We start from the raw sequence: 25396 nt of genomic DNA, 5'->3' as shown, positions 1-25396 counted from the left end.
CTGTGTGCTGTTGTCATATGGGCCTTCCCTTTGGCTAAACAAACAAACAAATGCAAACAAAAACCCCCAAAACACAAAAAACAAACTTCTGGGAAATAGATAACGTACTTCCCCCACAAGCCACAACCCACACACGAATGATTAGGAAAAGCAGATTGAGGGGCAAGAGCTACTTCTGAAACCCTAGTGGGGTCCCAAAGATGTTCTTCTGGCAACAGGTATCATTCCATATTGAGTGTTAAAAGGAGTGATTAAAACATTTAAATTTCACTATTTAGCATACCATTTTATGTACAAATGCAGCTATATTTTTGTAGTTTTTCAGAGGTTTTCAATTCTCACACTGAGATTCAGTTCTACAAGTTTTTGCTTTATTTTATAAAGAATCCAAAAAATGTATACAAAAAGAAATCACTCTTAGCCCATCCACTCAGGAAAAAAAAAAAAAAAACCCACTATTAAAACATGTGAATCCTTCATGATTCTTATAGTTCATAGTTGCTATTCTGTTTCAGGGTTTTGTTTTAAGTCAGATGATGGAGCTCTGATTTTGAAGATAGAAACGCTATATGTCGATTTCAGCAGATCACTAAGCAGGTATGAGTACCTACTCCCTCTAAGCCTCAGTTTCCAAATCTGTAAAATAGGGATACAATTGTATTCAATTCATTTAAGGTAATCAGGATTAGATGAGATAAATGAGGTAATATAAATAATTTGAATAAATACTGGCTCATACAAGCACTCCATGAATGTTAGTGACATTATCATTTTTTACTATTGTCTTTATTCCATCATGTAATTTAATCTGATCATTGAAAATGAATCATGATTAATTTTCCATGCCCATAAATATCATTTACATTATTGTTCAAATGACTGTGCATTATATCTTGCTGTGCATGTTCTATAATTTATAACTCTTGGTGCCCTATTCCTAAACATGTAGGGTGTTTCTTATTTTTCTGTTATGAACCTCATCGTGATGAATAATCTTATGTATTTTTTTTTCTTGGGGTAATGTTCTAGAGTTCTATATTTATGCTCAAATGGAATCACAGAATGCTCACTCAAGGGAAGACCTTGAAGACTATGCCTCCACTCTACAGATAAGGAAAATGAGGTCCAAAGAGGTTCAATGATTTGCTTGTATTTCGAGAACTCGTTGGGCAGAGAGGACACCCACAGCATAGAATTACAGATTTATTTTTTGTAGATATAATAACTAAATAAAATGCATTGGGTTTTAATATAACATCTTAAAATATTTATGGTCTTTAAGCTTCAATATATTTTTTTTTAGGAAAAAAAAACAAAACCTGTGTTGAATTGATTGTTGCTTATGGTCAACTTCTCTTTGGTAAATCATATTCAGGCAGGCAGTATGGACTCGATCATTCAGCACTGGCTAGTTTTATATGTACATATTTTATATGTACACTTAAAAATACATATTGTAAGTGTTTATGACCATTCTTATCATTTTTGCCCATTGCAAAGAAATCAGTAAATGTTGGGAATGTAGACTCACATTCTTCATAAAGAAACCAGATCAGCAGAGGATGGGCTATGCTCTTGGTTTGGTCCCCTCTCAACCAAGGAGGCCAGGAAAAGGAAGCAGGACTCCTGTTTCTACTCACCATATTCTTATAGGCAATTCCTACTTTTTTGATCTTAAACGGGAAACAATTATAAATGGATACTTGAATATTTGAGGACATCTCGCTTCCTAAGGTCTCTGCTAGAAAGAAAGCTTACACTGATGGGGAGCTGAAGACAGGGACATGGAAGAAGAAGGAAAAAAAAAGTTGAACACTTGGAGGCCATTCCCTCAGTTTGATGAAGGGTAAACCCCTGTCCTTCAGTTATGCAGAAGCTGGATCCTGGGGAAAAGTCAAGGGAGGGATGTCTTATGGGAAGACCTCTTGTACTTTGTCTACCTTCTAGACGATAAGTATCTAGAAGGATATCTATCTTATCTAGAAGGATAAATATGAAGGGTGGGAGAAAAGTGTACTAGACCTGGACAAGAAAAGTAGTGAGAATTCAGAGGAAAGATGACAGCAGTAGCGGCAAGTAGTCAGAAAGAGCTAGAAAAGTCCAGGAGGAAGGAATCATCACTGGGTAAATTAAGGAAGCAGGGAGCGCATTGAACACCTAACCTTTGTACAGCTTGTGTGTGTGCTGGAACAAGTATGAAATATGAAACCGAAATTGGAATATGAAATGGCTGCTTTTGTTGGTCAACAGTGGTCAAATATTCGCAATTTCATTTGGGTCAACCTAACATTTTTTAGAATATTCCCACACACGTCACAGTACTGAGCATTTCTCTCAGACCTACCAAAGTGATTGAGGTTAGTCCGTCAATGTCTTGAACTTAAAGTGCTAAAATCAAATGAGGCCTAGCTGGGCAAGGATGGAATTTGACTTGGGCAGTACCCGGGCTCTGATATTTACTAGTTTTTTGCCATTTGGCCAATCACTTTACCTCTGTCATCCTCACAGAACTGTTGTTAAGGATTAAATGAGATAATATATGCAAAGCTTTTGCTTAGTCCCTTGCCAGGACACAGGGAGCTGCCAACAAACAGTTTTTAATTACTGTTGTGAATCTAATTCATTCATTATCTTGGGGAGAGGGGAGGACTAACATAAACTTCTAGCAAAGCAGAAGCTTCCTACTGACACTTATCGTCGTCTGGACAAACAAGAAGTTCTAGGAAGTCGGTATAAGAAAATAATAGCTCAGGAGTCTCATTGCAGACCAGGTTTCCCTGAAGGCAACTTCTGTCTGGGGCTGCCAGCCCTGCCCCAGCCCTGCAGTCCTATTACCTGCCCCCGACCCCATTCCTCCAAGACCATTCTTCTTTTTGCCTTCAGAGAATAGCAACTCTGGGTAGGTTTAGCTCTTCCTGAAGGAAAGCCTTCTGAAAGGCAAAGAGACACAGTTTTAGACAGGGAAGCCTTCATGATTGGTCTCCAATCGTGACCCTCGCAGCCCTTGTGAGTTTCAGACCAGTCTATTCCATTGGAATGATTTGATGGTAGGACTAAGAAGTCATTTGTTTGACTTCGCTTGCAACAGGGAACATTGATACCAATGTATCAATATGCAGCAAGGAATGCATGAAGGATATTTTACAAGACAGTCATCCACTAATTTCAAACCATCAGGGTTAGACTCATTCATTTTTATATCTAACCTATGAAATAACACAGAGCAGAGAAAAAAAAAAAAACAGGAGGAAGAAAAAAATATGGATGGACATAAAGATTAAACTGAAACCTTGTGTTTTTGCGAAGTCTAGCGAAGTCTCTCCACAACCGAGGAACTGAAACTGCAAAGGGAAACTTGACACTTGTTTAAAGGTGTTTAGGTGGCAGGTGAGGATACGAAGAAGGAGGTCTCAGGAGAGATAGGTGTGGGTGGAAAAAACCTCAGCTTTTCCAGGCCTCAGTGTCCTTTTGCTAAAAATGGGCAAAATCGTTTCTACTTGACATATTGGCATAATAAAATTTCAGTGTTTATTGAGAACAATCTGTACGTGTCTTGGAAATGGCGTTGGCATAGACAGATGACATCATTCAACATATCTCTATTCTTAACTTGAAATACCATACCTATTTTTTAGACATTCTTTAGTGACAGGTTTGCTACGGCAAGTGCCAGACCAAAAAAAATCGAGCACATTATATATTGCAAAAGTTAACAGGAAGGATCACTGAGATTTTCATAATTGCTCATACACTGAAGAAAAAAATCTACAAAGTACCAATCTGAACAAGCCAATGGGCTGTTTCAAAATGGATCAAATGCAACTGTAGATCCTGGTTAGGTGGTATACCGGAGTCGCAGTCCCCCTTCCCAGGGCCAAAATGTCTTGGTGTCTCTCGACAGTTGCCCACTGAACAAACCGCCCTCCAAATGAAGCTTGATGGTTTTGGAGAATCTGTTTTTTGTTTTTGTTTCTGTTTAACCACTAATGCTATTCCACTCAGACCATTTTCATCGTTTTTATCACTGAAATGCATTTCCCTAATGCTTGAAAAAACGTACTATTAGACAATTATCATAAAATTCTCAAGCACACTCAGCAACAAACATTCATTTTGTGAAATAAAAAATGAGTCTTATATTCACAAATCCCACAGCTTGGAAATGTATATGATACACAACATTTAACCTGTCAGCTGCCTCATTAGTGTCAATGAGTGGGAACTGGCAATCAGTAGATGGTGTGTTCCACACGTGTTTATGTTTCAAAATGTTCCCAAAAATAGCTCTGCGGGAGAGGTTGATATAAAACACTTCTACTGGACAAATGAATTTCAGTTCAATCTTATGGTCTACTTAAAGTTTTTTTTGAGGAATCCATGTTTCTCATGTAACTGATCCTTTATAGCTAACAGAGTTAAGAGGCCACTAATAATAATGATGATGATAACAACAACAATAATAAAGTCTGTGTGGATAAAAGTCCTCTAAGTTTCAATCCCACCAATATGTAAATGATCAAGAAAATATACAGAGACTGATGTGTGTTTGACTACCAAGAGCTCTAAGATATATATTTGTATGTCCCCCGTGTTCAGAATCTATACAGCTATTAAGACATTTTTATAAACTGTAAGAAATATGTGAGCTATTTCAAGATATAATTCTGAAAAACAGACTTCCATGTAAGAAGCTAATTTAGGAAGAAAACAACATAAACAATTGTAACTTGTGTGCTCAAGTGAAGCATCTTTTTAATTTTGAGTAATGAAGATGTCAAGCCAAATGCTAGAGTAGTTTAACTTAATTAGGTGGCCTATTTTTCCAGGCATCCTTTCATTTCCCATTGAAAACTCAGCTTGTATGCAAGGCAACAAGAGCAATTTTGTCTGTAATGAATACCTCCGGGACTGCGCAGAGTAATCATTTGAATGTTACGCTGAAGACTGGTTTGAGTAACTAGTTTGGGCTTGTTAAGATGCCAGACTTTGTTGGACTAACTAGATGACTCAAAGCATGGTGGCTTTGCCATTTTATTGGGTCAATGGTCAAAAAGTCAAGTTGACTTTTCTCCTGAAATTTCTGCCAAAAGGAACCAATCTAAAAGTAATTGGTCTAATGTATAGTTCAAATTTATGTCATAATCATGGAAATTTTATGGCCCATAGTCAAGAGATTTTTTTCTCCCCCCAAAAAACGCTCTTTAAAATATTATGCTTTCTAGGCCCTTTTTTCATACCTCATTTACACTCTAACCTAGAGAATTTTCTCATTAGAATAACATGTAATTAAAAATATATAACTTTTAATACATTTGCAGATCTCAAAACATTGTAATTCTAACAGATTAAAGAAATTCATGTACAAAGAGGAACTTGGAGAGTCTTATTGGTTCCACTGCCACTGTATTGCTTATGACAAACAGCAGTACAACAATTCTTGTAGGAATGACTGCCTGTTAGTCTATTATGACATTAATTCTTTGAGTCTTGTATTGGGCTCTCTGAGGAGACAGGAGGGCTGGTGCCTTTTGCTAATGTGCTGAGGTATGAGCCCCAGGTGGAGAGAAGTTACTGGAATGAGATGGGCAGGGCCAGGTTTGCAGCCATTTATGGCTGCAGCTCGGGACTGAAAATCATCGCAAGCAGAAGACCCAAAGAGTTAAAATGATTTTCAAAAAATGTATGCAGAATATTTTAATCACTTTCTTGTCTCTCAACAAATAATATTGCGTACTTCCGATGCCAGACACTCAAGGCACAGGGGATCCAGGGAGAAACAAGGGCGAGTCCTGTCTTTGAGACCTTACCATCAGGTGGGCAAGACAAGAAAAGGGGTACCAATTCTAGTATGCTACATGTCACAGAGGGGCAAATATGTACATCAATAACTCCAGCTCCGCCGGGAGAGGCCTGGGGTGTGTAAGGAGGGAAGAGACATGGATCGTTTGGCATTTGGCAACAGGGCGAGGAGAAATGGAAAGGTGGAAGCGAGGGGAGAGGAGAGAAATTGATGAGAGACTGTGAGCCTGGAGCGCAGGCAATAGTCACGTAGAAGGAAAGAGGAAACAGATTCAAAAGTTATGCCAAAAAGTAGAATCGGCACTATCTAAATAATGACAACACTCGCTCAGGGCTCAGTGGTAAGGGAGACTCTCAAAGTCCGTGTCTTGATGACTGGGTAGATGGTGTTACGCTTATGATCTAATCGGGTTCAATCGGGTAACTTTCTTAAGAATTAAGCTTCTCCATGACCTGACAACTAGAAAAATTTTCTGATTTCCCCCATTAGAAGATTATTTCTTGTACAAAAAAGATCAGTCCTTTTTCACACAGCACCCTGACTGAGGCATGCATGAGAATATTTCTGCATCTAGAGAAGAAAGGAAGATTGCCAGTGTGGGTGGAAAGCTCAGAAGGAACAGGTAACCATGGAAAATGATATTCTGGAAACTTCCACAGAAGAGAAAGAATGAGAAAAAGTAATGGCACATATTCAAAACTAAACATAAATAAATAATGTTGGTGCCATAGAAAGTTTCAATCAAGAGATTCGGACTCCTGTTTCCTTTGATGTATGTAATTCAAATGAACACTTGTGTCTTGAGTAGAATCACATATAAGGAAGAGAAGGTACCATAATTCCAGGGGTTGGAGAAAGGGGCTAGAGTTTTTTCAGGGAAAGAGAAAGGCCTCATAGCAAGTGAATCTGAGTGGGGTCGGAAGATTCTAGGGAAGAGTCGAAGCTAAGTTGGGAAGCCCAATTCCCTCCTGCCTTGCTGTTGTATATTCTACCATATTGGTCACAGAGACAGGACAGGTTAAGAGTAGAAAGAAGTGAGTTTATGAAGGACTATTGGCTACTCTTCACATCTGGCTTTCCTTTCTTTAACATGCTCACATATTCCCACAAACTATTTAGGACGGAATCTGCAAGCTCATGAAGTATCAAGCAAAATGGGCCTGCTTAACTAGGGTCTGGGGACACACTAAGGAAACTCGCATCACATGCTTCAAATTCCATGCAGAGTTAAAAAAAAAAAAAAGAAAGAAAGAAAAAAGAAAAAAGAAGTTAAATGGTGTTTAAATTAAAGTACTTGTTGCGGCATCTGGGTGGCTCAGTCAGTTAAGCGTCCAACTCTTAATTTTGGCTCAGGTCATTATCTCAGGGTTGTGAGACTGGGATCCAGCCTGGATGTGGAGCCTGCTTAAGATTTGCTCTCTCCCTCTCCCTCTGCCCATCCCTACCCTCCCGCAGAGCTCACACTCTCTCTCAAAAATAAAATAAAATAAAAGTACTGAGCTAGCTAGACCCAGCTCTAGCACACTTAGAGCAAACTATTAGAGGAGAAAAGAGCCAATATTCCAAGAATGGAGGCAGGGAGAAGTGGAAATGTCATGGGTTTTATTGCATATTTGTCAGGCCTATTATAAGGTAGTATATTCAATTTAAAAACTGCCTATCAATTACAAAATTATATGCAAAAAATTTTAAGGATCTGTATACACTAGCTTAAGAGGTATAGAATGCATGCAGTAGATAGTGCCAAAGAGCCCTTTGGGACTGTCTAAAAGAATATCATTAATTTTTACAGTGTACTTCCATTTCTGGAGCTATTCCAGCATTGGCTTTCTATAAAAATCATTTCAAGTTTAGAATTATGCTATTTGCTCCCAGCAACATCACAGGAGCAGTAGTGTACCATATGTTGCTACTTAGCAACTTAGTCTGTAAGTCCCAAAGCATGTACTGATTTGAAAATTGAACAGGAATTATAATTGTTGAGTGACGCTATGAGGCAAGTTGTCTTGGATTACTAAACTATGCAGATGTTTGATGTTATGTAGGAAAAGGAAGAAAACTATTTTTTTCCCTGTAAGATGACTAAAATCCTATTTATGGTTGCCGAAAGGGGTAAATTGATTAAAATTTCCTAAAAGAATAGCAGGTAATGAATTTTTGAACACACTTTATTACAGTAAACAAAAGGAATATTAAGCGTAAAATTTAGCGAAGGCCATTCAACTTATGTAATTTGCAAAGTTTATTTCCCCCAGAGTACATATTATCTTGCATTAGTCTAGTTTTTTAAAATAGCACATTCAAGAAATATTTTCATATGTGCTACATTATTAAAAAATAGTCTGCTTCTGGCACACAAACCTGTCAGATCTTTACAAAACCCAAAAAGTATGTGGGGCTCTTTACTCTTTCATAAATCACCACTGGTATTTAAAACATCCTTAGTACTCCTGACTGACATATTAAAAGAAATAATGTTAGTTGTTTGATTTTAGTCTGGGCCATCACCGTATCCATTGTACTTGAATTTAAAAATCTAAGAAGCCAAGTTGTTATGATGTATATGCTTTGAATTTCCAATCTTTTATCCAAAAGTCTTTAAGACAGACATAATGATTCTCTGAAAGGGACCAGCTGCTTTATAACGGCAATCATTTATTGAGTTTGTGTTTCTACTGTTTCAAACAAATTCAATTAGCCCTTACACTTCAAAACCCTAAAGGCACCAAAGAGATGATACTAGGTTGCTTTAATCTAATAGTATTAGCCCTTACACTTCAAAACCCTAAAGGCACCAAAGAGATGATACTAGGTTGCTTTAATCTAATAGTAATACTAAACTTGTCAGTACAGTTTGGGGATTGATGGTTAGAAGAAAATTAATAGTAACATTTTTCATTTTTTAATCAAACAGTCCTATTCAAAACTACCTCTGGATCTCGGAGGCTACTTAGCCGAATGAATTCACTGAAGTCAGAATTGTAAATGCAGGGCTCAGCCTTCCAAAGGTATTCTGAAAGTGATCAACTCAGTTGAATGGAAGGAAATGGAGTCCGGATCTTTGAGCTTAATGATGACCTTCTCGTCTGAACAATATCGTGTGGTTTGCAGAATGTCTGCCAGAGAAGGCAGTGATGGTAATGACTTCTAAATGCAAAGTTCATGGAGAGGCAGGCTTGCCTCTGTTTTGAGTTAAGCAAGAGACATTTTGTTCTTAGAGAAATTTCAAAGCTTCATCAAGTGCACCCCTAACATATACATTAGATTAATTCACTAACAACCACCATGAAGAAAAACAGAAGTTTTATTTTTGTTCTCCGTTCCCCCACCCATCCCAGTTATCATATCAAATCTCTCTGGGCGGTTATGTGGGCACTGGAAACTCCTGTCTTAGGGTTTCTGCCATAGGTACTGATACATAAAATTTCCAACTGCCATGGTTTTGCTATTCCAGGAAAAAAAAAATGTCCAAATCTACAAAATGCTCCTATGAACTCTCCCTTTGCTTTCACTTATCCATGTGTTTATTTTTCCTTACAATGTCCTTACATATTATGGTGTGCTGGCATCTTCGGGCACTTACAATTTTGCTTTAAATGCCCTCACCAGATTAAAGGGTCTGGTCTTAAGTATCTAAAAATAAATAATCCAGAATTTACTTTTCATGTAACCATTTACATTTTCATTGGACTTTTGTTGTCACTTCTCATGATTAAATACCTTGTCAACCATTCCCAGGGAAATGGATACAAACGTGCTCTCAAAAGGTTTCAATCATATCGCGCATTTTGGCTGGAAAGCTACCCACCCAGTAGATTCTGAAGGCAGCCATATAGTGCAAACCGGCCACGTGATTTTGGTTATAAATGTAATATTGTATTGAAGACTGCCCCAATGGTTGATAATGAAAGCTATCTGTGACATGTGTAGCTTATAATGATTAACTCGTCTATAGTCAGAAGCACAAATAACCCGCACCTGTAAAGACTTTATTTCCTAAAGGTAAAACAACTGTTTAGGAAAGATCATGCTGGCAAAACAGCTGCTTGCCATTCTGGAGAGGAAACAGGGTAGTATCTTTCAACAAATGCCAACTCCGGTGTTTTATCAGCTCTATCTCATTAACTGGAAACAAGGCTTAAATGCTTTGTTTATAAATTATGATTATTCCTGATTGCGGCAGTTACTGATAGTGCTACTCATTTGCAATGCAACTCTTTGAATTTGTTTAATTACAATTTGAAACAAGGCAGAGAAGATTAATTAACCCACCTGGCTGGCTGGCACATAGTCCTGGCTCGGCTCTGTCATGCTCATATACATGTTCTCACCGTCAAACTGCGAATGAAATAATAGTAAACATTCAGCAATCTTGACTGTGTGCATGTTTGTTGTTGCTGTTTTCACCATCAAACTGGAAAACAGTAGCCATTAAAAAAAAAAAAAATACTGTGGTTGGGAGTATGGAAAATCTGTCATAGCCAAGTGAGCCCCATCTTTTCTTTGACGTTTCTGTTGCCATCCTTCCTGACCCTGGATGTCAGTGATTTGGAGTAATTAGTGCTCTAGTAATTACAGCAAGCAAGCAAGAAATGAATGGCTTCCTTTCATCTGCAATCTGTTTTAAAACAAAATGGCTCATTTTGCATACCACGTATACGGACTGCAGTTCAGTTGTAATGAAGTATTAAATGAATGGAGCTTTACACTATACAAATACACGAAGGCACAGCTCAAAGCGTTCTGAGTTTAGCTCTTCAGAGTGAAAAAGTGCAGAGCTTTTAAAACAGGCTGAAACTGGCTTCATCGCAATAGCCTTCCGAAGAATGGTTATGACTTTATAATAACACTTGCAAAAGGTGTGTGGGGCTACAACCGTGGCAAAGAATGATCATGACCATGAATACCAGTAAAAACGTACAAGCTCCGCGATTCAACATTCCTCTCTCAAATTTTTCAGAGATACAGAATTCATGTAGGTATCACGGAGGCACAGAAATTCATACACGCATTTGCGAGTCGGGAACAAGAAGGGAGGAGGAGACTCAGGGGTACAATGGCAGAACCGTGGGATAGCTCAAGCAGCGGCCACGCAACAACAACAATAACATACTTTTCATTATTGGGGTTTTCAAAAGCAGTAATCACTCCATTCAGACGTGATCCCCGGCTATCTTTAGTCATTTGATAAATGGGCAAAGCATTCTTTTTTTAGTTCGAAGAAGAATTTCCCCTAGGAAATAATCAAGTGGACTAATACAGTGAGCTTCAAAGAGCTGACTCTGAATATACTTCCATTGCCAGACGAATGTCAGACAGGGGAACTTGAAAATCTGAAAAATGACTTTTCAAGACAGAGCAGTGTTACTGATGGAGGTGCAAGTACATAGCAATATGGACATATTTTATATATCAACCAAAAAGAGAAAACAGTGTTATAGACATTGTATTCCATCACCCATGAGCTGCTAATGTAAGAGGGTTGTACAAACACTGGGATACCCCCCAGCCTCAACGGGAGCCTACAGCAGGTGGGTGCCCTGAAGATTCCCAGAAACAAGTAAAGACATTCCCAAGGACACTGAAGCACTCACAAGGTTAAGTTCAAGGAACTGAAGGGTTTCCTCACACATCATCTTGCAAATGTATTTCATGTTCTACGAACAAACTTATCTAAACAGATACGAAATCACTTACTAAATGATGGGGTTGTTAGGACAAGTCAGAAATAGTACACTTAGAAAAGACCAGCTAGACATTTGGCTGCTTTGTCATCTGGCTCAGGAGTCATGAGTCCAAGTGACTTACCCAAGGCTGCTTTTCCATCAGTCAGGTGAACGCCTTCCACCCAAAGACAGGCTAGCCCCCAGGTCAATCCACCCGTTAGTGCTAAGAACTCACAACCTGACAAAAAGCATCATTCAGCATTCCTCCACCCCCACCCGCTGTTGGTTTGTTTGCAAATGTTTTTAATGTTAAGATGCCAAAGAACCATTTAAAATATGGACAGTTTCTCTGACTATAACAAACTCGACTGAGCAGAAGTAGTGGAGTGGATCGAATACTCCACGGCCTATGCATATTCTAGAAATGTGTTACTTTCTATTTCATGTTCTCGAACTCATTTTCTAAATCTGGCGTTGTTCTCAAGCCAACTAAGGCTTTGAAGTTTTGGTTTGAGTCTATCCAAAGTGTATGCTAATTGAGCATATCCGATGATAAAGACTCTTTCCTCAAAAAGTACCAAAGCTTAACTAACATTGAGCCAAGGCTGAAGCAGCATTTTACAATAAAAGGTATGTGAATACGGGAATAGCTAATTTTTGGAGTACGCTCCATGTCCCCATCACCTGCTTGTAGCTTTCCACGTATTAACTGATATGTATTAACAGATTCAATCTTCACAACAACCAGGAGTTGGGGATTATTAATACATTGGGGTTATTACCTACATTTTACCAAGAAAGACACAAAGGCACAGAGAATTTAAGCTACAGATGCTCAAGCTTCAAGAGCCGACATTCTAGGACACGCACTTAACCATCAGAACATATAGATTCTGAATTACAATGATGAGTTAGCTATCGGTTCTGGAAACCATGTCGATAAACTATTAAAGCAGAGTGTTGGTGATATCTCAATCCCGAGACACTGTCCGGAATTTCTATGGCCCTGTGAGGCTTCCAAAAAAACCAAGAGTCATAGTGAGCTGCCAATTTAGTAATCAGGCTGGTGGAATATTGCCAGATAATTTATAATTAAGCCTTAAAATATTGAGAGGAGGTAGGATGATGGTTTACCTTGTGTCACCTGGATGGGGCCCCAGGGTGCCAAGATAGTCAGTCAAATATCATTCTGGGTGTGTCCATGAGGGTATTTTTGGATGAACTTAAAATTTGAATTGGTAGAATGAGTAAAGAAGACCACCCTCCCTGTTGGGAGGTGGGCCTCATATAATCAGTTGAAGGCCTAAATGGAACAAAAAGGCTGACTCTCCTGAGAGTGAGAAGGAACTCCTCCTACCTGACTGACTGAACTGGAACAACAGTCTTTTTCTGTCATCAGTCTTGACTTGAAACATCAGTTTTTCTTAGGCCTTAAGCCTGCCAACTTTTGTACTGAAACTATAGCATGGGCTCCCCTTTCCAGCTTCTCCACTTGTTTTGGACTTCCCAGCCTCCACAATCAAATGGGACAATGATAGTAAGTCACATGTCCTGTTGGTTCTGTTTCTCTGGTGCACCCTAACTAAGAAGCTCTGAAAGCTTATTTCTAGAGGACCTCCGATGTAAAAACACAAGAAGGGATGACATCTGTTTCATGATATGCCTGCTTTCTAAGGGAACAGAAGCCATGTTGCTGTTGCTGTGAGAGTCCCTGGACTCACTGTGTCTCAGTACAACCCACATCCGTTCACAGCTCTTCATCCAGAATGCCTTTCTTCCCTTCCACTTGCTCTTACATGTCTCTTACACCCTTTGGTATTTTCTTATACCCCGTGGTTTCCCTTGGTCAGGGCTAGGCTGTTTCCTGCCTCTGGGCACCCCCAGGGAGCCCTCTGGTTCCAGATGGGTTTTGTTATTAGGAGACTAACGGGACTGAGCTGGGAGCTACCAGACACACTGCACATCTTAGTTATCTTTAGTGTTGTCTCTATAGCTTAGGGCCAGCACATAGTTCACCCTCGGGAAATGTCTAGTTATGAAAAATTAAGTAATACTTGTTTGATTAAATAGATTACTTTCCTAGAGAAGGTGATCACTTGAGAAGAGAAAGAAGATTCAACTTTTAGAGAATGGTTTGAAGGCTTTGGAAAGGGGTCAACTGTGGATTACTCTAGGAGCAGAAAGTCCTTAAAAGAATGTACAGAAATCCCTAGGACACCATTACTTAAATGTTAGCTGTAGCTCTTCCTTAAGATTTTTATATAATTAAAAAACATATAGATTGGTGAAGAATCAAAAGACCCAGCTGTAAATGAGCATATGTCCTCTTTCTGAAGACTTTTGAGTTACCAAACAAAAATGCATACGTGTGTCAGGACTCCTTGTGGTTGGACTAAGTCTTGGGCCCTGATCCCAGACCCTCTCCCTCCAGACCCTACGTCCTCACCACGCTCACGTCCCATCCGGTTAAGGTCATTGGCATACTGTTCACAACTCTCCCTACCCACACTCCCTCCAGGAGCTGTTTCCAGGGTTCCCAGCAGGCCTTGCATGGATGGACCCTCCTTAGACTATGATCTGTGTAGTGGGCACATGTCATTTGAAGTGGAATTGTAGTGCAGAGAGCTCTAGACTTTCAGTCTTGGAAAGATCCCTGAAGGCCTCCGAGCTGAACCTCTCCCTTTATGACTGGAAAAACAGACTTTTTATTGGTCACATGGTCCATCTGGGACTAGACTCAAGGTCTGGATTCCTAGTAGAAGACTTTGCCACAAGGACACGCTGCTTTATACTCCATCAATCATAAAACCGGGGGATCAGACTCTATGACTCTTTGTATTTCTCGACGGCCTAGATGCATAGCACACAATCTCAAAGGGACAACATCTGCCTTATTGCATTAATGACCTGGCTTTGCTTTACCTGGAACCACATATTAGATGAACATTGTTAATAACTGTCACAATAAAATTGTTTTATTAAAAATAACTAATTACATTTCCTTACTCCTCATGTTTATCACAGTTATTATTCTTAGAAATCAATGGAATTCAGGCATTATAACTTTTCAAAACTATATCTAGGCATACTAGGACTTTTAATTTCCATGTATTCTCAATTTAAAACCTGAAGCAAAGTCTGAAAGAATAAAGAGGCTGGCTTATTCAAATCTAAGTGTAAATGGCATCAACTCAGGATTAGCCTTTCTGACCAACTGCTTTTAGACTCTTTATTGTGTTTTCATTTCAAAGCACCAGGGGAGGCAATCACATAAAAAGTCATTTATAATCTTCTACTACAGTTTTTTGAAATTGTTTTTAGAGGATATTAACCGAACCCATAATCCCAAAGAGCTTTTCAAACTAGGTAGTTATTATATCTTCTATTTAAAAACTAGAGCAGACATCCAACACTGTCTGAACCTAGTGAATGATGAGCAGAAATGGGCAGTATGAGGTTACCCAAACCACTAAAACCAGAAAAAATCAAAGGCAGAATGGGAACTATAAATCAATCATTGGCATTGGTACAGGAAATGGGATCTTTTTAGGGAAACCATTAGAGGAAAACCCAGAAAACTGCTCTCGGGTGGGTGTGGAGGAGAACCTCACAGAACCCATGGAACAGTGTCGCACTGTACTGCCTATAAAAGGGAAAACCTTACATTTCTGGGTGTTTTCTGAAGGAATATTTGATACCTTGATTTTTTTTTGAGAGCTAAAATTAGAAATGTTTATATCAGGGAGTTTATTTGACATTTCTGAGAAGATGCATTATAATAAATCATAAGTGAGGGCAATCACCTCAAAATAAAGTATTTTTGGGTTGCTTGGCTCAATATAAGATTATAAGTCATCTTTCCCCCCTCCTCCTTTTGAATATTGGAAGAAATAACTTAAGTTAGGAGCAATGAAGTCAAAGACTTTTGTTGTTTCATTGACCCAAAGCATTTTGAAAGCTGCTATGAGGGGTGATAACAAACAATAGCTCTCAGTGTGGTTCACATGCCCAGCAACAATGTAGCCAATAAAAACAGAGCAAGGCAAACTCCTACACTTACTACCCAGCCTCCCATTCTCAAGGTACAGGGTCTCGGGACACAGGAGAGGGAATCTGTGTTTATTTATCTTTCCGCTTCAAGGCTGACTGTGTTGATGCAAGATAGTCTAAAGTAACATGCCTCCAGGCAGAGCCAGGCTGAAAGCTACCAGTCCTGAGCACAAGGGCCGGAACAGTGTGGCTCCCACTGAAAGGAAAGGAGAAGGAGCCGAAAACAGGCTATCAACACCCCGAGCAAAGAAAGCAGTTCTCTGCTGGGGTTTTGAATGGATGCAGGTTACAATCAGAGAGCACACAGAGCTGAAACAGGAAAGAGAACCCCTTTCCCTCAGACTCCCATCACCTGAACTTGAGTGGTAAAAACTCTGGTGATTGTGAAAGGCACAGGGAAGAAATAAGATCCCGGCAGAGCCAGGCTGCCGGGAAGGTTTGGCCATTGGAAGGCAGAGAGAGAGTAGTGGACCCACAACTCAAATACTGTGCCCAGAACATAGAATCTGGCTTTTTTTTTTTTTTTTTTGAACTGAATTTATATCTCATTTTTGTCCTCATGATAGATTTATTTGGAAGACTTGTCTATCACCTTGTTTTGGTTAGCTTCGGGAACTGAATTTTCAATAATAATAATAAGGCTGTGCATAAACCTATAACACAACCCCACACCTGTACCTTCTTTTAAGTATAGGCTCCCTACTTAAGATCGTGGTGCCATGATGGTTCAAGCCATTTTTTCTCACCTTTCAGACACTTTCGAATCACATCAAATGTTTAAAGGCAGTTAGTTTTTCTAATTATCTTGTAATATGGTGACTCTTATCACTTCCCATTTTACAGATGACAACACTGAGGCACAAACGAGGTAAGTCACTTGTCTGAGACCTACATCCAATCACATGTGCCCCAGCCCAGGTCTTCTCAGCCTGCTTTGACTTAGCTTTCAGGACTGGATGATACGGTGCCCATAGTCCTGAAACCCTGGACTGACTGCTTCTGCTGCCACCAAAGCTAGTGACTGAGGAGCCCCAAGTCTGATACCAGCTTCCATCAGATGGCTCTGCACCTGGGCTCGAGACAAAGAAGTTCTGATTTCCCCCAGAGCCCATGCAGAAGGGCTGAGCTACCTGTCCTGAGAGTGTGGAGGAAAGGAGACCCAGGAGAGGGGACTGACCTGAACATTCCCTGGAACCTCTTTAGAGAAGCCCCTCGTACAGAAACCAGGAGGGATTTTCTGCAAAGCTCTGACAGTTTGGAAATATGTGCCTCACCGTTTGCTTTCCCCGTCTCCTCATTTCCCCCTCTCGCTTCCTTTCTACCTCACCGGAGTTTCCCTGGGCCCGTCCTCCCAGCATTAACACGTGATCTTTCACTACAGGCTCTGCTTTCTGGACTACGAGGACAGTGCCCCGTCGTACGCAGTAGGCGATGGTGCTCTTAGGAGCACAGCTGCACGAATCTGATCCCATCTTTATTCCACCTTCATTATATTTTATTTAAGAATCATTAATTCTGGGGTACTTGGGTGGCCCCGTGGGTTAAGCATCTGTCCTTGACTCGGGTCATGATCCCAGGGTCCCGAGATCGAGTCCCACATGAGGCTCCCGGCTCAGCCGGGAGTCTGCTTCTCCCTCCGCCCCTCCCCCTGCTCATGCTTGCTCTCTCTCTCACACACACACACAAATACATAAACAAAATCTTAAAAAAAAAAAATCATTAATTCTCTTTTCAATTCCTGGGCAAAGACCGAAACAAACTTATGAAATAGTAATAAGTAAGAGACCAAAGATTTTCCTGTATCGTGAAAACATCACTCCGTTTGAAAGAAAAAAAAAAGCAAGTTTCTAGAAATCTTCATTAACCCCCACCTTCCAATACAAAGCAATACATTTTCATTATGCATTATTTAAGAAAGCAAAGAATGTGTGGGATAGAAGCTTAAATATCAGTCCAACTCCATTCTAGTGAGTCTAATGGAAATAAGTTTAAATGATTGAAAACACTCATGGTTTTAACCAAAAGGCCTTCCTCCACAAAGTGTGTGATATTAGAAAATCAGGAGCAATGATTTCTGATTCCAGGTAGGAATATTATTTTTGAAATGAATTCCCAAGTAATTTCTGAATCTCTATAAAGCATAAAGCTGTAAAACTCTACACTGTTCAGTTGAAACTAGTGTCGTTTCAAATGATCGGTTCAGAACATTCCTTTAACTTGTCATGTTTTAGACAAATTTTTCTGAATCCATGCAGTAAGGGAACAATTTGAGAAGTACATTCAAACTTGCTGGCAATCCTTAACCTAAGCTCACTATTTCCACATGATATCAGTTCTCACCTCATTTACCACAGCTCCTAATCCTGCATAGATGTGGAATGAAAAGTATGAAAGTCATCACTTTTGGGGGGTTGGCTCATTTATTGCTAGTCTTCCTTCTTAAGCACAGCAAGCATATTTAGTATCTGACATGCACAGAAAAAAAAGTGAGAGTATTTTTTCTACATGTGTCTGGTCTGGAAGATCATGCCCCTTTCTGGGAAAAACAAAAGAAGAATGTAAGAGACTAGCAGAAGTTCAGAGTATTAGTAAGGTTAGGAGACCTGCAGGATGGATTTATAAAAGTGATTAACAGAAGTTATAGACTGGTTAGGTGACAACTGAGTGGCTTACACAAACTTTTAAAAAAGATTTGAGGACAAACAATTATTGAATAATTTTGAAATTAAAAGTAGTAGTACCAAATAAAAATACAAATAGGAAGGTACAGATTTATTAAGATGGAGATTCTCACTTCCCTATTATTATTACTCAGAAAATAACATTGTGTCTAAATATAACAACGATGTTACAGGAATAGATTTATGGTAATTAAAATCTCCTAATGGTAGGACAGGTGTTGAAATATATTCTGGTATTTTCAGGGCAGACTTGACCAATTAGAAATACAAGATGTTTAGTTTATATCCATTCTTTTCTTCTTTTCAAGATTGTATCTGACATTAATTTTTTTCAAGAGACAGAGAGTTTCTGTTTTCCAAATAGAAACATAATGACATTTTAAGAAACTGGATTAAATCCTTGAGGTTATTGAGTCTGAGTTTGTCCACTGTGAAAGGAAGCAAAGCTCTATTTGGCATATATCTGTCATTTTGAGAAACCTGGGAAGTCACTCAATCCATTTTGTTATTATCAGAAGGAGTATATTTTCCTAAATTTTCTTTAACATCTTCAAATACTATTCAGTTATATCTATTTTTGCATAACCTCCTTTGATATTTAATCCGTGATCTCATGTGACTTTCCCTGCCGACTTATCCATTTTTCTGAAGCTTATGGCATAATTTTCCCTGCATTAGCTTAAGGCTTTGTGCAGAAGACATCCCTCTTCCCAAGGCATATGCATTATATGCATCTACAGAGTTTCCATTCCAAAGTTTCTTTTATTGTCTACGTGTTTATAGTAGTTCGAACTATTCCCCTTAGATCGTCCTGCACTCTCATTTGACTTTCTTTCTTTTTTTTTCTTTTTTCTTTCTTTCTTTCTTATTATTATTATTATTTTTTTTTGGTAGCATTCTCGCCAGTCCTTCATCCTCCTTTGTCAGAAACATGTCAGATCTGAAACTACAAGTCTTGTTGCTGGAAACAGCTTGCGTGCTTCTAATCTAAACCTTATTTATACTGCACAGTGAGAAGTGATTGGTCTCCTTTGTTTTATTTTCTGGAATGGCACCATATGATGCTCTTTTGTTGAAAAATTGAGAGAAGAATCTATCACCACATGGGAAGATCTGGGGTAAGTAGTTCAGCCTGATCTCACTGGCTCATTAAAATTCAATGGTACTGGGGCACCTGGGTGGCTCAGTTGGTGAAGTGTCTGCCTTCGGCAATGGTCATGATCTCAGGATCCTGGGATGCGGGATGCGGGTAGGTATCTTGTGTCAGGCTCCCTGCTCAGCGGGGAGCCTGCTTCTCCCTCTCCTCTGTTCCTCCTCCCTAGTCTTTCTCTCTCTCTCTCTCAAATAAATAAATTAATTAATAAGATCTTAAAAACAAACAAACAAACAACAACAACAACAAAAACACCTTTCAAAATTCAATGGTACTGACACAGTCCCAGATAAAAATATGGTAGTTATTCATTCATTCATTGAACACATCTCATGTTGCACCTACTACGTGTCAGCCCCCAGTCTCGGTGACAGCAGGTAACATGAATTTTCTGCTTCTTGTGTAACAAGTGCACACATGTTGATTTACTGCTTTAATCCTGTGAGGCAGGCTGTACTCATGTCCTCCATCAACAAGGACAGAGAGCCTTAAGGAATTGAGTCAGTTAAATGAGTGGGGCAGAGTCTCTGTTCTGGTCTGATGGCGGAAAACCATCCTACAGGAGAAGTCAGCTCAAGGGAAACAAGAGCCTGGCCAAAGAAAAGGCTCAATCAACATTCAAGTTTTAGGAATCCCAACGTAAATGTGGCATGATCGAATAGCATAACCAATTCCAGAGCTATGAGGACAGCAGCCTTTATTCTGTTATTTCTGTGATGGTACCCACTGACCGACGATGGGCATTTCCTTAAGAACACGCTTCACTCCAGAGTCAGTGCTAACCGAACCAGAGCCGTTCAGCAGAGGCAGGAGGCATGTTACAAAAACCACAGGGTCAAATGATCCAGAGTGGCATTTCGGACCCCCTCTCTGCCACTCGGTAGCTGTGAATTTGGGAAGAAGTGGCCCCTGTGAGCGTTCATGGCCCTGTCGTGGGGCTGTCATGAAGGCCAGGCTTCCCGGAGGAAGCACCCAGCACCACACACATGACTAACAGATACACGAAGTGAGTCTCTTACCTTTCTCTCTACTGCGTGATACCCTACATGATGCCAAGATCAGTGCATTACACTAGACTTCCTTCTCCCCGGCCACGTCCTAAAATTCTTCACTACTCGCTCAGATTATTAAGTGAATGTCCACTTCTTTAGTTTCAAACACATGAGGAGAATGGCTCTACCACTTGTACATGGATGATGTCCACCCAGAAAGACCCCGGGCTGGTGCCAGGCCAAGTGTTAAGCATTGTTAACCTCATTCCCGACTGCATCTTTGGTCACCCAAGATGCACCCTAGAGTTCCTCATTGCATAGTACTTTACATACGGCCCAAAAAATCTCTGCCACTACTTCTATCACTGCCTCTGTTTGGAAAACCTTTTTCACATCCCTTCCTGTTACTCCCTTTCCTGTTTTCCTGGCAATAGTGAAGATGATCAGGGAGTTGCACAACCAACCTGTTACATTCTGGGTGTGAAAGGAGGGACTGAACCATTCCGACTGAACAAAAGGCATAAACTTGCACTTTCCCAACCAAGATGTCTCTTCCCGCAGTAAGGTAAGCCCGCCCTAAAATGGCCAATGATTTAGGGTTCCCTCCTGTGTGCCAACCCAAGTTCTCGACGGCATCTAGTGCTTTCCTGAAGCTTCTAAGTGATTGTACTGCCATTGTTGCACGGCCTGTCTCCTATACTGGACTGTGAACTCTTTGAGGGCAGGGGCCTTCCTATTGATTTTTCTATCCCAGGCACTGAGCATAGGCCAAACCCGTTATTTCCAAAAGGACAGAGACGAAGGATTAAATAAATTCAGTGCAATATCGCGAGAACGAAAATCCTCTCTGCTCTCTCGCCATTCTGTTCTTCCGCAGCAGCGTTCATTCCGTGCGCTTTTGTTTCCAAATCACTTTCTAGCCAGGAAAATAGCCGCGCCCCCGGCGTCCCTGGGCAACACCTTCTGCAAATCAGATCCCACTCTAGCTTTCCCTTCGTTCCTGTCCTTCGGGGGCCAAAACCTTTCTTCCCTCACTCTCGTCGGAATCATTTGAAAAGTCAGCTTTGTGAGATCTTAGATAATCGCCAACATCTTCATGGGACCAAGGATGCAAGACCAGCTCCAGTGCGCAGACTGTGCCCACGCGGCTCCAGCGCCCGCTAGTTCCTTTTTTTCAGGCTGACGTCAGGCTGCTGGTGAACAGTTTGCTCTCTGAATCTTCTCCAGATCTATACCGGCATGCTAATGCAAAGCGACCGGATTGGCAGACGGAATGCAAGGCATTCCTCCCCTTTCCCCATGTGGTCTGGGAGTAATCCAGGGCCTCTTGCTCCCTGGGAGGCTTGGCAGAATAGGACCGAATGTAGGAGCGATTCCATCATGCAGTGGGTCTGAGATGAGAAGACCCTGATAGGAGTCCTCGTTCAGACACCTCTTAACAGACCGGCCTTGTATATGCTCTTCATGCAGTTATTTCAGATTCAGAATCTGATACATTGATAATGACAGATTTATATATGACAGAATATATATATACACGCACACACACACATATGCGCATATATATATATATATATATATAGACAGAAAATGAGAAAATGACAGAATTATTTCAGATTCAGAATCTGATATATTGATAATGACAGAGCACTAAACATAAAAACAGTGTACTACATTCTGGAAACTATGGTACTTCTGCCTTCTGGTGAGTTTATTGGACTGTTTCTGTCGTTTGTTGGAAAGATCGATAGGCAGAAAGCAGTGCAAAATCAGGCTTAATATGAACAAAATTCACCTGCGAACAGGTCTTTAATAGAGAAAGTGATAGGCAGACATTATTTTGTAATCACTCTCCTAGTAAGTGTGCCGCCCTACCTTAAATATTAAATCAAAGTAATGGAGTAGACAAGAGAAAACAGTAGTATAATCACCCAATAAATGAAAAGTTTATAGAGCATCACGTGTGTATCTATGTGCCCATAAACATGTTCTTTACATCTGTACATATTTATTTATTATTTATTTATTAGGAGTGGTCTGAAAATGCAAAGTACAACGGAATGCCTCTCTTAATTTGCAGAGAAACTATTACCCAGTCAGAATGAACTACTTTATATCACAGTCACTAAACTTGCTTCAAGTGAATTTATTGCCATAAAATGAAGATTTCAGACTGTTCTGGCATAAAAAAATGCAAAGTTATACTTAAATATATAGTAGTAAGATATAGAATGACATAGGTCTCCTATAGCATTTTGTTTTTCATAGCTTATTAGCTTTAAGCATTAAATTACCCACAAGATAACAATCGCTCATTGTATTTTATGGAGCTATATAACAACTTCTGCTCTGGTTCACCAGTTGCATAACTCAGCGAGATACTTAGGCTGTTTCAGTAATCAGTCAATGTTCCTTATAACGCTCACATCAAAGTAATTATGTAATCTCTATTGCCTGTAACCTATTATTTCACTTTCTATAAGAAACTTTACATTATTAATACTTTTTGCACATTTCCTATTTGCTATGAAAAATTCTGGGATAATACATTTTTATAACCATTAAGTAAATTAATATTAATGTTAGATTAAGTGGTCTCAGGACTTTTTTGTTTGAAATGCCTTCTGAATATTCTGAGCAAAATGTACATATTTTAAATATATCTAATGAGTCTTGTCACTAAGAAATCCTTCAATGTTACTTAAGATCTTCAAATTGAAACAAATAATTTAAACATGTATTGAAGTCAGAAGAGAATGGAAACTAAACATTAGAGCAAGATCAAATTATCCAAGATGGATTTTTATTTTAAAAGCAGAACGATGTTGTCTTTTCTTCAGAGCTAACGTGATCTTCAGAAAGTTATATTATAGTGTCCATTGCCCATTGTACATAATATAGGCAACAAAACTCTTTGGACATGTGATAGGAAACTATCTTGCATCTAATATGTAAAATCCATATTTTGAGATGCCCCCACTGCATCCCATTTTCAGGCAATGAAACTACATTTGTGACAACATATTTGGACTAGCGGTTCCAAAAGCTAATGTAGTTTCTCAAAACATGTACATTCCTACCTTTATGTAGATTGTAAGCTGTGCTATCAAAAACTGCATTTTTACACTGTTGAAAAGGAAAGGGCTTGTGGATATACATTTTTAGGAAGCCTCTGAGGCTTCCTACATCTGCTATTTTCTCCACAACTTCTCTTTCTACTTCATCCATTAGCAGTCACTGAAGACGTTTTTCAGTCCATCATTCTTAAAGGTGTAAGGCTGATTTAATAGAAGGATTCTGTGATGCCAACCACACCAACTATATAGATGAAGCAATTCCATTATTTAGATGGGTATTAGCATTTCCTTGGATCTTTGTGGATTTGAGTTTTGTTTTGATATTTTTTTTCTGATTGCTTGGCCCTAGCTTTGCTCATTCTATTTAATAATATCGTGATAGATATACAAAGCAACCCACATTCTCTATGGAAGTGTTTCTCAGCTGGGGGTGATTTGCCTCACCCCCACACTGCCCCTGCCCCCCACCCCCCACTCCCCCCATCCCCACTTTGGGTTTGGACAGAAGCAGTACTACCAGCATCTAGTGGGTGGAGCCAGAATGTCTCTGTACATTGTACAAAGCACAGACTAGCCTCCTTACAAAAGAATTATCCAGTGCCAACATGAACAGTGTTGCTGCAGAGAAACCCTGGTGTTTGAAACATGTCAAGTTTGATGTTTTGGTCATTTTCATGAGAAATTGTGAGATGAGAGATGAAATCAACGATGAAATGACTCACTTAAGTAATAAAGGTAGCTCAAATCCTACATCAATTAAATCATCTACTTAAAAAAATTTACATATGGCCTAAAGAGTTTTTTCAATGCAATGACATCACTGAGCTCTTGGAGGTCTAACAACCCTATTCCAGGTGCTCTGGGTATGGTCTTCAAAACCCAGAATTAAAAACCATCGCCCCGCGCTTACAATTTCACTAATTTGAAATAAACATACACTGTATTATATATACTTTGGAGTTACAGTTACTCTGGGTAACCGCAGAAAAACAAAATTAATTCTTCAAATTACACATAAAAACTTCTACTTGTCATGGTTGAAACCTGAGAGCTCTAAGAAAAATTAGCAATTTGTTAATTGGAATTCTATTTATCCTTTCATGCACAAAACTAATTATTTGTTTGCAAGATGCTGTGTCTTCATTAAAACCATTAGTGTTCTGAGTAGATGAAAGTATTAATTTTATAAATGAAATTGAAATTCCACCACTGTGTTTCATGTAGTTCTTAAGACAATGAGTATTTCCACATATCAGTCTGTATAAAAACGACCATACTTTATAGAAATAAAAAGCTGATATATCTAATTCACAATGCCCACTAATTTTTGAAAAGTCTTAGATGTCAAGGGGGCCTATACATTATTCTTTGAGAGATAAATATGAATATATAACATGATATGATATTGGGCTATGTACTATTAACCAAAACCTATCTCCCCCCAAAATTTTAAGCAAATTTTAAAAACAATATTTTAAACAAATATAAATCATATATAAAGCAAATATGAGTCATCTCTTCAATTTTTCTAAGAAAGGGAAGCCTGTGACCAAATAATCTTCTTCAAGAGCAAGAGCAATTAATCTAAAATTAATTAATAAGTCTTCTGAGTTTGGAATGTATTCCCAGTTTTTTAGGCAGCATGCTTATCACCCCAATAGTGCCTCTATTGGTTTAATAACATTGTGAATTTCATTCACTTAGAATGTGGTGGTTGGACATGAAGGGGAGTGTCTGAGGAATGGATGGGTCTGGTAAGGAAAAGCTATTTATTTATTTATGAAGATTTTATTTATTTATTTGACAGAGAGAGACACAGTGAGAGAGGGAACACAAGCAGGGGAAGCAGGAGAGGAGAAGCAGGACTCCCACAGGGCGGGGAGCCTGATATGGGGTTTTTCCCAGGACCCCTGGATCAGGACCTGAACTGAAGGCAGATGCTTAACGACTGAGCCACCTAGGCACCCCAGGCTATGG

General features: G+C 39.4%; 1 protein-coding gene across 3 annotated transcripts in view; it reads right to left on the bottom strand.

Moving 5' to 3' along the window:
* Nucleotides 1–25396, bottom strand: part of TOX (thymocyte selection associated high mobility group box) — a 300451-nt gene that overhangs the window by 137953 nt on the left and 137102 nt on the right. Inside the window, exons 1-2 of one of the 3 annotated variants that reach the window (XM_013064718.2) lie at nt 11609–11829; nt 10073–10138 (exon numbers count right to left, since the gene is read on the bottom strand). The exons of 1 other annotated variant lie outside the window; for it this stretch is intronic. In XM_013064718.2, the coding sequence (XP_012920172.1) occupies nt 10073–10138; nt 11609–11626 (84 nt within the window). In that variant the 5' untranslated portion in view covers nt 11627–11829. Of the gene's footprint in view, nt 1–10072; nt 10139–11608; nt 11830–25396 lie in introns of those variants that run through there. One more of the 3 variants, XM_004768782.3, reaches the window with a different exon arrangement.

The sequence above is a fragment of the Mustela putorius genome, unplaced genomic scaffold (assembly GCF_011764305.1).
Source record: "Mustela putorius furo isolate JIRA1106 unplaced genomic scaffold, ASM1176430v1.1 tig00000151_pilon_pilon_pilon, whole genome shotgun sequence".
NCBI classification, from domain to species: domain Eukaryota; kingdom Metazoa; phylum Chordata; class Mammalia; order Carnivora; family Mustelidae; genus Mustela; species Mustela putorius.
The sequence above is the reverse complement of the archived record's forward strand: the minus strand, read 5'-3'. Positions and strand labels throughout refer to the sequence as shown.